Source organism: Episyrphus balteatus, chromosome 1, assembly GCF_945859705.1.
Source record: "Episyrphus balteatus chromosome 1, idEpiBalt1.1, whole genome shotgun sequence".
Taxonomy (NCBI): Eukaryota; Metazoa; Arthropoda; class Insecta; order Diptera; family Syrphidae; genus Episyrphus; species Episyrphus balteatus.
Window position 1 is genome coordinate 98,702,253 of NC_079134.1, and position 14,656 is coordinate 98,716,908.

At 31.4% G+C, this 14,656-nt stretch overlaps 1 protein-coding gene across 3 annotated transcripts in view; it reads left to right on the plus strand.

Annotated features, from left to right (window-relative positions):
• The window catches only part of LOC129907824 (uncharacterized), a 44,496-nt gene extending 31,080 nt beyond the window's left edge, over positions 1-13,416 (plus strand). For all 3 annotated transcript variants that reach the window (XM_055984200.1, XM_055984202.1, XM_055984201.1), the window contains exon 4: positions 13,276-13,416. In XM_055984200.1, coding sequence (XP_055840175.1) covers positions 13,276-13,354 — 79 coding nt within the window. In that variant the 3' untranslated portion in view covers positions 13,355-13,416. The remainder of the gene's footprint in view (positions 1-13,275) is intronic.
• The last annotated feature ends 1,240 nt before the right edge of the window (positions 13,417-14,656 follow it).

The following is a 14,656-nucleotide window of genomic DNA, read 5'->3' on the forward strand; positions in this document are numbered from 1 at the left end:
CTTAACTTCGAGAAAGATAAGTTACTAGATTAGTTCCATCTGAACTTAGTTGCAATCGGAAGGAGAAGGTGGTTTTAGTGTGTTAAGTGTCCCACATATCTATGAGCGTTTTTCTGGTCCTCATAGAATGTTTTGAAGATTTCAACACCTACCCACGGATACAAAAAAAAATAGTTTGCACATTCCTTCACGGAGCAAACTTTGTAATTTAAGTATATCTTTTTTATTTTAGAAACGGGGTGCATCTTGGAAGATTTCTAAATGAGTTCGTTGTAAGACATCATCGTGATAAATCCTCTTAAAATTATGTAAATTGTGTAGCTATGTCTTGTTTAAAAATCCTTTTAAGAAGCAAAAAGATATAAATCACGTTTATCTTAAAGCACACTGCAGGCCCTGCCAAAAATTTTCTCGCGAATATTAACTTCTCCAGCTCCGACCATTTCAACAACAACGCGACATCCTCAAACTCAGCAATCCATGACTTAATAAACTATCGTCACCACATCTTCCACATCTTTAGCTGAAAAGCGAACAGTCGATTCACTTCCTACTCCACGTGGAAAAGTTTGCCGCCTCTTCTCATTGATTGATTGAGTGAATACTTTGGCCGAAGTCCAAGTTGATTTCGTCATGTCAAAAATTTTTAAGCATTGACATGAAAATGTGCTAATTAAAATTTATTTTAAATATTGAAAATCGTTTAATTTGGAAAATTATTTAAAAAGCTCAGAATTGAGTCTTGGAAAATTATTGAATGGGAATAGGGTATAAATCATGGGACCTACAGAAATGCGAAGCTATTTGGCGTGTTCGTTTGGTCGTTCCGGTCGTCCCGAACTGTCTGGAGTAATTTGGAGTAATTCTAAAACTTTATGGAATAAAATAATTTCTTACTACACATTTTATTTCTTATAACATTTATTTATTTCTAATAACATAATAAGTTCAGGACAATTGTTTGAAGCTTGTTAAACTAAGACCCTTACGGCCATATTATTCACTAGTTTAAAAAATACATCTGGATGTAAAGAAATTGAAATGTCAAAAATAAATCCAAATCCATAATATAAACTATCACACAGAAAAAAATAGTCATTTTTAACTGTTTTTTTTTTAAACTATTTTCATAGTTAAAATCCGGATAACTATTTCGGATTTGGATTTATTTTTGACATTTGCCAATTTTACATCCAGATGTATTTTTTAAACTGGTGAATAATATGGCCGTTAAAAACCCCAAACTAAAAAAAATGTCAGACGATATTGCAATGGAAAACAATGTTGAGATACGACACTTGTTATAAATTTACTTTGCGTTTTATTCAACTCAGTAACAAATGATTTAATTTATTTTTGTTGTCAATAATTTTCTTTTTAAAAATTACTTCTCAAATAGCTTCTTAATAGAACAGATTGTTTTTGTTTAACTGCGAATAAACCTTTATATAATTCTTTTACCTGAATTGTTTTATTTAACCAAGAGAAGTTAACAGGTTATGGGCCCAGGTATGGAAGAAGAAAAATATAAAGTGCAATTGTTTGGTGGTACAAATTTCAACAATTGGAAATTTCGTTTAATGGCGATGCTTGAGGAACATGATCTAGAAGAATTTGTAGTCAAGGACTTGAAGAACATTCTAGATGCTGAACCAAATGAAGCAATCAAATTGACGATTAAAAAAAGAGAGAAGAAATGCAAATCATTAATAATCCATAGCATAGCTGATAGTCATCTTGAATACGTTAAAGACAAATTAACGGCAAAAGACATTTTGGAAGGGCTTGAACTTACTTTCGAGAGGAAAAGTATTGCTTCCCAAATGTTTTTGCGAAATAGCATATTAACACTTAAGTGCGCAGAAGGAGAAAATATTGAACAACACCTTCTAAGATTCGATAAGTTGGTTCGGGAGCTACGATCAACAGGAGCGAATTTAGAAAATGCTGATATTATATGTCAGTTACTTCTTACATTGCCCCCTTCATTCAAGACACTGGTAACTGCTTTGGAAACGATGGAGGTCGAGAAGTTGACGATAGATTTCTTCAAAAGTCGCATTTTAGATGAAGCAAAGAAAAACTCAAATCCAGAAGTTCATGAGTCAGTTGCAATGTATTCAAAGAACAAAATTAAGTGTTATAATTGCGGAAAACTTGGGCACAAGCGCTCGGAGTGCAAGAGTCGAAGAGAAAATAAATATGACGCGAAAGCCAAAATTAGTACCACTAATGCTGAGACCGAGACGTTTACTTTCATTGCACATTCTGGGATGAGTCTTAAAGCTCAAGCTAATAATTACTTGCATTTTTATTTGGACTCTGGAGCAACCGATCACATGGTCAATGATGAAAAATATTTGACAAACTGCAAAATGTTAGAAAATCCAGTCCAAATCTCGGTGGCAAAGAATGGAGCTTATTTATTGGGAACTAAGATTGGAAATATCTCAGGGAAACTATCCTTGAACGAGAAGAAAAGTGCTGGGGTGATTGAAGATGTCTTATTCGTAATGAATTGTCTTGTAACTTGCTTTCGATTCGGAAACTTGAATCAAAAGGCATTAAGATAGTTTTCGAAAACGGAAAGGCACACATCTGGAAGGGGAAACATCTCTTAACTGAAGCTGTAAGCAATGGGAAAATGTATGTACTATGCATTGAAGAACTCGAAGTCGGATTTGCTGGAATGAGTGTTGCAAAAAGCATTGGTTCATGGCACCAACGAATGGGACACATTCCTGGTCAGCTTCGAACAAAACTTGACCCGAAATCATTAAAGTGCGTTATGGTTGGAAATACTCCCAATGGTTATCGATTATGGAATCCTGTCTCAAAGAAAATTGTCATAGCTAGTGACGTAATTTTCAATGAACAGTTACTTATAGCTCCAAAAACAGAACAAAAAGATAAGAGCCAGTACATTTGGGAACAATCTAGCATATATAATAAAGATGAAGTCGAAGACATGTCCGAAGCAGGAGGGGAAACAACAGAATGTGAAGATGCGAATCATCAACAAGAACAAACAACAGAATGTGAAGATGCGAATCATCAACAACAACAATTAACACTGTGTGAAGATGTGAATTATCAGCATGATCTTACTGAAGCGACTGATTGTGAAGGATTAGAATCAGTTAACAAAGATGCAATTACAAATGATGAACATCCAAGAAGTAAGCGTACCACGAAACCACCCGAGAGATTTGAAGAATTTGCTTATGCTTTAAATGCTGAAATATTTGTCAACAATGTGGCAACCTCACTTCAAGAAGCAAAGAAGAGCAGAAATTGGAATAAATGGAAATATACCATTGAGGAGGAGTTAATGTCCTTAAAAACAGCTAACACCTGGACGTCAACAAGTTTATCTTCAACGGAAGCAAAATGTGTGGTAGCAGATTTGAAGGCAAAAGGGTTGCCCAAACCTCAATTTATTGAACTTAGAAAACAGTTAAAAATTTATCATCAAGCTGAGGAGGAGTGTTGAGATACGACACTTGTTATAAATTTACTTTGCGTTTTATTCAACTCAGTAACAAATGATTTAATTTATTTTTGTTGTCAATAATTTTCTTTTTAAAAATTACTTCTCAAATAGCTTCTTAATAGAACAGATTGTTTTTGTTTAACTGCGAATAAACCTTTATATAATTCTTTTACCTGAATTGTTTTATTTAACCAAGAGAAGTTAACAAACAATAGGGTCAATGTGGATAAATGTAAACTGGAGGAAATGAAAAAAAGAGTGTGTGTACACATGTACACGTTACAGAAGTTATACTTCTGACTCAGTATATATGTACATATGTAAATGAAGTGTCCAGGGGAAAAACGGTACATGTCCACTTTTTGTCAAAAATAAACTAATGGTTAGGGGCATACACACCATTGGGGCAAGCGGGACGATGCCCCCGGGGCACCCAACACGCTAGGGAACCCGACAGGGCCCTTAAAAAAATAAATCAGGTTTTTGAAAGAAATATTATATTGTAAATTAATCAGCTCCCGTTTTTGAAATATTGCCGTTAGAAAATGCTGTACTTCGAACCTTATTTTTTTATATAAGGAAAGTTGTTTAAGCATATTTAGTAACGGTTTCTATAAGAACTATTTTCCATCTCTCAAGACCTGTTTAAAACTTTCCGATATCTTTTTTACAGCCCGAGATATCCTCAGTTGTTTGGCATTTTATATCTACCATAGACATTTTTTTATCATTATCTCCTTTATTATATATGAAGCCAAACTCACTTATATAAAAGAAAAGTCCGAAGTACTCAAAAAACTTTTTTTTGCATTTTCTAACGGCAATATTTAAAAAACGGGAGCTGATTAGTTTTTTCTGACTTCGGATTCGAGTTCAGCACAACGAAACCTCGATGGAATCCTTACTTTTATAAAACATTTTTAAGCCTTGCTGAAAAAAATAAACAAATTGTGTGCTTTCTAGAAAGCTCACCGACAGACAAAAGGAGGCGGATCCAGGGGGGGGGGGGCACGGGAGCACGTGCCCCCCCCCAGAACTTAAAGTTCATACTTAAAGGAAATCAAACTATAAGAGTTTTAAAAATATATGAATAATAACAGAAAGAACTTGAGTGAAACTCTTGTCTATTTCTGGCTGAAAATGCGAATTTTGTTGATTGTTGCATCCCTTTCCCATGAATAGCTCCACCTCACAAATAAATAAACGGCTATTTGTTGGGTACACACGAATTTTTTTTTCGATTTAAAATAAAGTGAATTTTCAAAGTGATTTTGGTGAAAAATTTTGATATGGACATCGAATGACATTGAATGATATAAAAAAAATAATTGTATATGCAACTCTATTTTTTCATACAGAGGGGTCAAAAAATTTGCACTTTTTTGGTTGTTTTTTTTTAACATTAGTGTTTTTAAAATAGCGGAACACGTCACAAAATTGCATAAACTATATATTATAGAACTGCTGGATATGTAGAACAAACTTGCATTTCAGAAGTTTGCCCAAGTTTGCACCCCGAAAATAAAGACCCCTTGAAAAAAAACTCCTCAAAAGCGACCCTTACTTATAGATTTTTATAAATATTATTTTATTGAGAAAATTTCTCCAGGGATACCTCTAAAAATATGTAAAAAAAATAATGTTCCAAATTTCAAAAAAATCGGTGCAGTAGTTTTGAAGTTATGAGGAGCACCGGCGTTGAAAACATTAGTTGTGGGGATAACGATTTAAAGTTTTGAACTCTGGACTAAAAGACTAAAACGTTCCTAAGGGAAGTATTAAAATACTCATAACTTGGTCAATTTGGCTCCAAGAGACCTACAATTTGAACACAATATTCTTGAGGTATAAAACAATTTAACCCCTTGTAGCCCCATGTGACATTTTTGTAACAAACCGAAAAAGATTGCATAAAAGCTGTACAAACTATTTTTTTTTTCTTTTGAAGCTTCTAATATTAGGCGTGTTTTTTCTACAACTCAGTAGCTACTCATTTTTTTATTTTATTCGAAAAACAATAAAAACAAATACTTACTTGTGTAATTTTTATTATTGTTTTGCGAATAAAATCAAAAATGAGTAGCTACTGAGTAATAGAAAAAACACGCCTATTTTATAATCTTAAAGTATTGCTTTATCGAAATAGTACTTCAAATTTCTAATAAATAGCACCAATAGTTTTTAATTGACAGTATTAATGTTGAAAGTTGGGCTTTTTTGGAAAATAAGCAAATTTGGGTAAAAACTACGAAATTCAGAAAAAAAAAGTTTTTGTTAGTAAACCCCACGGGGTTTTATTTTTGGATTTTAGGAAAGTGCCTAAAAATTAATATTAGATAGTTTTTTGCTTGAATTTTTGCATTTTTATATAAAAATAAAATATTTAAACTTTTTTTTTAACTCCCAAAATATCGAAATAACTAAGTAAATAATGACTTTATTGAATTTTTAAAAAATACGTGTTTTATTAAAGATAAAGGCCAATCGATAGACTTATTAATTTTTAAATTTACGACCTTGGGTTACAAAAGGTTTATGCAAATAAAAAAAAACAAAACTGGGTTTCCCGGCAAAAAAGTATGATTCAGTTTTTTTTGTTATTCTTAGGAACTTTAATATTTATTAGAATGAAGTCTTTAGTATTTGACTAAAAACTACTAGGTCATTAACTAATGGTATAATTATGTCCATAATATTGCAAAATTTTATACAAAATCAATTAAAAAACGTAAACATTTTTTTTTCAAAATTTCATCTTTAAAACTTAATTTCTCAAAAACTATTTGGTGAAACAACTTAAGTCAAAAAATTAAATAAAGAATTGTACGTGCATTTTCTGATTTTTTATATTTTTTTTCTTCCGGCTAATCCAGGAGTAAGAGGGTTAGCACTTAAGTGGCTTTTACTGTAACAAGAAAATGAAAATTTTTCCTTCCGAATAACTTTTTGGTCATTTGGTACCTATTTGATGTGGGAAATGTGCCTAAATATTTTTGGCCAGGTTTTAGACCACTGTGGGTCGTTAAAATTTTCTGCTTGTTAGTCAGTCGTATGGTACTTCACTTTATTTCTAACTGTTATTGCTGTTTTTTTTGCCAACCCGTCCCGTCGATGGAAATAAAAACACGGTTGCTGACACATTATCTCCAATATCCAAAGTCAAAATCAAATCAACTTTAATCGATACGTTGACAATAGCAATCGAGAGACACGGATTTTTTAGATCTTATTCGTGAAGATAAATTCTGGTCCACATCACTAACTGTTTAACTTTTGTCATTGCAGGTACTACTAAACCACTCTATTGCGACACTAGTACTGCACAAATCACGGTATCATGCACCTTCGAAAACTAATTTAAGAAAATCTAATAAATACAACTTCTTCTTCTTCTTCCTTTTTCTCGGCGCTGTTATGATCTCGATGTCGAGGGGATCATAACTATCCCACGTATCTGATTCACACTAGTGATCCGCCTGTGGGGTTCACCGGGTTGATCTCAGAAATCGGCGGCAAGCCTCCCGGTTTTGTATTGTCCTATTTCTAAGGCCAACTGAATGCTGGTGTTTTTGCATTTGCTTGTACCAGGAGTTTTTAGGCCTACCTTTCTTTTTATTTCGTTTATTTCAAAAAGAATTGATTAAAATAACTTCATTTTAAAATTAATATTAAGATTATAATTTTAGCTTTTGAAAAAAGTATCAATCAAAACTGTAAGTGTTGCCGTTGTTTTTTAATAATTTTTTTAATTTTAAGTATTTTTTTAGAAAATTGCCCCTCCCTCCAAAACGGGGGGAAATTGACCCTCCCTCCCATAGTAAACAATGATTGTATTTAACCCCTCTACAAAGTCTCATTACACTGGTCAACAAGGTTTTTGCCACAAGAACCAAAATATACTTTTCTAGAAGTTTTTGGGGCGCTGAAGTCGAATCTGAAGTCAGAAAAATTTGATTGGCCTTCATTTTTGCAATATAACCGTTAGAAAATGTCAAAAAACGTAATTTTGGCTGTTTTCGAGGTTATGTTTTTATGTGGAGTAATTAATTGTGAATAAATTTGTAACGGTGCTTATAAGAGCTAGTTTTATTCTTTCAAAAAATGTTTAAATCTTTCCGATATCTCTTTTATTGCCCGAGATATTTAAAATTTAAGTAGCGGTCTTTGAATCAGAAACAACACTGGCCAACCAAATTACACTTTTTTTTGCCACAAGAATCAAAATATACTTTTCTGAAGGTTTTTGGGTTGCTGAACTCGAATCCACAATCAGAAAAATTCTATTAGCCTTCGTTCTTAAAATATTACCGTTATAAAATGCAAAAAAGGGTTTTTTTTTATAACGGTTATATTTCAAGAACGGAGGCTAATAGAAATTTTCCGATTGCGGATTTGACTCGAAAACCTTCAGAAAAGTATATTTTGGTTCTTGTGGCAAAAATTCTGTGACCAGTGACTTAAACTTTAGATTAAGTTTAGTTTCTCTTTGACTTATTAAATGAAACTTAAGATATCTCGAGCAATAAAAGAGATATCGGGAAAATTTAAACAGTTTTTGAAAGAAGAATATCTGTTCTTATAATAACCGTTACAAATTTGTTTATAATGAATTACCCCACATAAAAACAGAACCTCGAAAACAGCCAAAATTACTTTTTTTTTACATTTTCTAACGGTAATATTTCAAAAACAAAGGCCATTCAAATTTTTCTGACTTCAGTGCCTACGTTCTGTAACTCTCGCATCGAGAAATTTCTCGCATGAAACACGCAAAGCGGAACAAAAATAATGTGAATCGACACAAAAATCATTTTCTCACATTCGCTTGTTTCTATAAACAAAATTTTCTCGACTTGAAACATTTCGGAATAAAAATGTTTGAAAGACTGGAAAAATGTGAATAAAACTGTGTCTGTAAGAAAATTATCGAAATAATTTCTCGATTGAACTGCCAAAATTACTCACAAGCAAAAAGGATGCGAGAAAGTAAGATATTTGAAAAAAAATTGATATTCTTGTATTAAATGTGAGATGTTAGTTCTGAAAAAGTGTTCACGGTTATTTATTTTTGTATCAATTAAATTTTTAAAATAAAAAAAAGAATATTAAAGAAAAAAAAAAGAAAAAATTTCATGCCCTAACCGTGACTTGAACTCGGTACCTTCCACTCGCTGACCGACTGCCCTACCTTGGGACTACCGAGCCTTGGGATATTTTTTTGTAAAACTATGTCTATGACCTTTGATGTCCAAAGGTAAAAATATTTTCCCTTTTTTTGACATTTTCCAATAATTCCAATAGAATAAAAAATTTATAGGGTTGCTTCTCACATCGAGATACAGACACAGGTTATTTTTCCAAATAGAGAAACGTATGGAATTTTTGTTTCACAATTTTTCGATGCGAGAAGTTCTCGACTAAGTTACAGAACGTAGGCACAGATTCGGATTCAGCACCCCAAAAACTACTAGAAAAGTATATTTTGGTTCTTGTGGCAAAAAAAAAGTTAAATTTTGTTGACCAGTGTTATCAGTTCTTGGTGCTTAAGTAATCGTACTTTCCCCTCAAATGTTTCTGTTTTACTTAAGTAAAACTAAAAATGCGAAAAAAAGATATATTAAAATGGCCATACTTCGGTCAAATTCAATGAAAAAATTCAGTGAGTACAGCATTTTGAAGGAAATTTAATCTTCTTTTTTTCTTTGGAGAAATGTTTATGTCTATCTCAACCCAAAAAAAATGTTCAACTAAAAAAGCAAAAAAACTCAAAAAATCGATTTTTTGATATTTTTTTTATGATTGTTTCGACTATTTTGGTATGGAAATTTTTTTTTTCAATTTTTAAAAAACATTATTCCAATTGGAAATTTAATTCTTTACAAAAAGTTGTATGTACAATATATCAAAATTTTGCTTGGTTTACGAGGTATATTGAAAAAACCAAAAAGGGGGCTTTTGCACCCCTATCTTCAGTTTCCACCCTCTCATTTAATAGCACTCCGCGGTTTTATCTTCTTTTATAACCCATTGAACGATTCCTGCAATAAAAACCCGTGAACGTCTTAGTTCCTTATTACCCTGTTTTTTCCTGTTCAATAGCCTATTATTAATTATTATTTTTTTCAATGTTTTTTGGCTATAAAAGGAGAGCCAAAACTAGAATTAAATCAGTTTCGATTTGACGAGTAAAGAGTCAAGATACTACAGAGGTAACACTCACCGCTTCTTATCCTTGGCTACTTTTCTGAAAGTATTATTATAGTGTTTCCTTACGCCGCGCCGCCGCCTTCTGTAATAACTGCGGAACACCAACCGCATAACAGCAAAGGGAAGGAGTACTATAGTAATACCATTCAATAGAAGTTCTCGTAGTTCCAGAATTAATGTTAAACCTTCGATTTGTTAAAAAAAACACATTTTTAAAAATATCCTTTGGTGTTAGTGTTTTTACTTCTCAACCGATTAAGCATCCTGCTACAAACTAGCATAATTTTGTTTAATAGGTGTGTTTTTTTGTTTATCTATATAGATTTTGTGCAAAAAAACGACATCGAGATTTTTGAAATCAAAACAATTTACGTGTTAAAAACAACAAAAACTTTATCTGTATAGATTTTTGAAAAATCCAGATAATTATCCAGATTTTACTTTCTCTCGATAAAAAACAGTATTGCCAAGGTAGGTTTATTGTTGTGTTCATACAAAAATATCTGAAAATATTAACAAAAAAAAAAAGCGGAGAAAACGAGGTTTGAAAAAAACTCTCATAGAAAAAAATAATCAAAAATTAGTTTGAGATGGTTCCATTGAAATGTTAATATCTCGAGATATACGCAATGCACTTTTCAGATAAAAGTCCTAAATGGATCCTGATAAGATTGTTCAACAGATATGTATATAAAATTACCAAAGTTTTTTCGAAAAATTTAAAAAAAAAATAAAAAAGTTTTCACATTTGATTTTTAAAAAATCGAAAAAAAATTCAATATGGCTACCTTGAAACGCTTATAATACAAGAACGACGCAACTAATGTTAATGGTCATGGTCTTAAAATGTAGCTAAGAATATACAGATAATTTTTGGTTTTTGTGAAAAAAAAAATTTTTGAATCCAAAATGGATGCCATGGCCATATGAAAATTTTTCTTTGCATCCAACATGGATGTAATGGCCTTCCCACTTCGGAGTTAAAATAAAAAAAAAACAAAAGCAACATTTTTGACAGACAGCTGCCAAAATATATGTACAGTGTTGCCAAATGTTTTTATGGAATTCAAAAATCCCGATGTCGTTTTTTTGCACAAAATCTATATAGATAAACAAAAAAACACACCTAATATTTTCTGGACACCAATTTTCGGTGTGAGACACGGAGCGAGTAAAATCAAAAGATTTTGATTTGTTTTGCCTTTCAATTTCTTGCAGCTTTTCTGTTACTCCCTGTTGGTTTGCAGCAATATCTTTACATTGAAAAGCATTAGCAAGTAACAGAATAGCTGAAAAAATCGGCTGATCCCTGATGGTTTTCTGCACGATCTTTACATTGAAAGGCATTAGTTTGCTGTGCAGCACGATGTTTAAATTGAAAAGCATTAGAAAATCGCGCGATTTTTTCAGCTATTCTGTTATTTAATAATGCTTTTCAATGTAAAGAAATTGCTGCAAACCAACAGAGACACAATATGCGATTCTTTGCCAATTCTGGGTCCTTGATAAGCGGAATTTTACAACAGTTTTTTTTTGAAAGATAATTTAGTAGGTATATAGGTAGCATTTTTATGTAAATTATGAAAAATGAAATGAAGCCCCAAATTATTTTTAAAATAAAATGAAAGTAAGCCCCAAAATAAGTGTTGGGGTCTAATTTATGGGGGCTTTATTTCGTAATGAAATTATGCCCCAAAAACAAAATGAAACAAGGCCCCCAAAAATGAAATAACACCCCAAAATTTGAGAAATTTCGTTTTTGTTGTTTTGTGTGTATTTTTTTGGGGCCTTATTTCATTTTTTTATTGGGGCCTTATTTCCTGGGGCCAGAAATATATATACAATGTCTACGTCATGAGAGTACTATAGGAATATATATACAATGTCAAATAGCTCACTCCAGACACCCACCTTTCAATAAATATGTACAGAAATAAAAAAAAAAGTTCGTGTTTTGAATTTATTATATTATTTTTTTTATGAATTAATTCGTCTAATGAGCACTTAAATTGTTTTTAATTGTTTTGAACAAAACTCCAAAGTTGAATGTGTTGGTGCCATTTAAAATGCACGGGAAAACTACCACATATAAGCACTGTGGAGTTTTTCGTCTCATTGCAGCTTGTAGGGTGGAAGAGAAAAACCAACCGAATTCGCGTCTCTAGGTATTCCTTTTAGCCCAGTCGGGATGTACAAAAAATTAAGCTGAAATGAAAATAATTAGATCGTGCAATTTTTTTTCATAGGATGATAGAGGAGATCACTGGGAGCTTAAAACCAGTTTTTCGGGAAAATCGACCTTGTGCTTAAGCCGCCATCTTGGATTAAAGGTAAAACACGTTTTAGTGAATAACTCGGCCATTTTTGATTTTTGACAAAAATTATATCTATAAAACTTGTAGAAAATTTTATTTTCTATAACTTTTGTCTTAATAAATTTTTCTATATGACCTATATTTTTCGAGTTAATTTGAAAAAAACTATACCCCTACTCAGCTTAAACTTTATACCCGCTTTGATTATAGATTTTAAGATCAACGCAATATGGAAATGTTTTTATATGTTTTTGGGGATGATAAATCTAGCTGCAATTTTAGTTTTTGCAAATTCATGAAATTTTATAAACAAAAGGAACTATCTCAAAATCGGTAAGTGTCGTTTTAAACAAAATAAGTAAATATTATAATTGATGTCTAGCAAGACAATTAAGTCTTTGAATTTTTCAAATCGGTTCATTAATGCCTGAGATATGACTAATTGTTTATAACTCACTCTCTCTTTTAAGCTTTTATTATAAACAATTGGTCATATCTCAGGCACTTGATTTTAAAATCTATAATCAAAGAGGGTATTAAGTTTAAGCTGAGTAGGGGTATAGTTTTTTCAAATTAATTGGAAAAATATGGGTCATATAGAAAAACTTAATAAGATAAAAGTTATAGAAAATTAAATTTTCTACAAGTTTTACATAAATAATTTTTGTCAAAAATCAAAATTAACCGAGTTATTCACTAAAACGTGTTTTACCTTTAATCCAAGATGGCGGCTTAAGCACAAGGTCAATTTTCCCGAAAAACTGGTTTTAAGCTCTCAGTGATCCCCTCTACCGTCCTATGAAAAAAATTGCACGATCTAATTTTTTTCTATTTGAAATGTTTAATTCGACTGGGCTATTCCTCTATGTAGGAAAACAAGAGAAAAATAAGAGAGATGTATACCAATTATCTGAAATTAAATTTGCGGGTGTTTTAGGCAAGGGGTACGAGTCGGATCTCTAGGTATTCCTTCCTCTATGCTATTTGTATTGAATTCGTTGAAAGTGCGTTCCATTGAAAATCGCTAGTAAACTACTAGTAGCACTTGCCACCTCCCAAAGGAACAGGGCTAGTATAATTACAATTTCATTCTAAGCCGCAAATCGTCCACTTATATTACAAAATTACATAACTATGTTTGAGTAATATTTATTTATATTTATCCAATTTAAATTACAATTTCATTCTAAGCCGTTATATTACAAAATTAAATATATATTTATCTTTAAATAATATTTATTCATATTTATCCAATTTTAGGTTAGCTGTTGCATCCTATACCATTGAAAAGAATTTATCAATGGCAGGTAAAACTGGAGACGAATGGAACTTCCCTTAAAAATCAAATTAAATTACTATCATTTGAAAATATGTACAATAAAAAACATTTTGTTTTCTTTATTATTTTGTTTAAATTACTTTTTAGAGCTACAAGAATTCCTTCCTCTATGATCTTGTGGGTGATTACAAGTTGAGTTATCTTAAGCTTTGATAATGTTGATCTACATACTTCACTTACAAAGTTCAATCAATCTTCTTTGTGAAATTGGTCTGGTGAGTTGTCATAACTTTATACAGGGTTTATTTTATTAACTTAACGGACTTACCGCGATTTTTTGTAATTCAAATTAATTGAATATTTATTCCCGACGTTTCGACAAGATTCCAGTCTACCCGTGACCACGACAAATGGAATCTTGTCGAAACGTCGGGAATAAATATTCAATTAATTTGAATTACAAAAAATCGCGGTAAGTCCGTTAAGTTAGTAAAATAAATATGTGTAATCGCGAATATAATAGTTTAAAATATAAAATTTATACAGGGTGATTCAAAACGATTAAAAAATTATTATTAAGTATGCAGTTGATAGTATCAAAAGTAGGTAATTTTTAAATCATATTTTCTGATTTTTTAAAGTTTAGAGAGAAATATTTTGTACTAGATACCATTTCAATTCTCTTCCTAATTTTTTGTATTTTCTTGCTATTGATTTACCTTTCAGATACACATTTCTGTTTGTTGTTTTTTTTTTCAATAAAATTTTGAGATTTTATTGCCTTAATCCCGTTTGAGCACCGCGCACCCGGCGTCCCAGAAACAGTAAGAAAAATTCACAGGTCAGTTTTGAGGTGTTATGAATGAAAAAAACTGATTAATTCTGGGTAAATCCAATACTTTATCACTTTATTGTAGCCTCATTGAAGTTTTAATGTTAAAAAAATAATAGAAAAAAAGGTGAATGTTTCATAAATTAATTTACCAACAAGTCCAGCCAGGTAAAAACAAAAAATAATACGGTTTCTTATAAAAAAGTAGTTTTGTTCTGTTATTAATTTCTCGACACATCTTTGGATACGGTTTTTTGATTTTGTTTAAAAACAAATAAGAGCACTGCATTTTGAAAACTAAAACAGAACTTTTGAAAACAAAAAATCGAACGTTTTTTTCGAAATTTTGATTTTGAAAATAAATGTTTGAAAAAACTGTATCATAAATCAGTTTTTTTTCAAAAACAAAATAAATGAATAGGTTTTGGGCTTTACAAAAAGGTATAGCACGTTATTGTAGGTGTAACCGTTGATTTTTAATATTTTTTTTCCCAAATTAAGTCAATTTTTTTTTAGAAAATCGCTCCCCC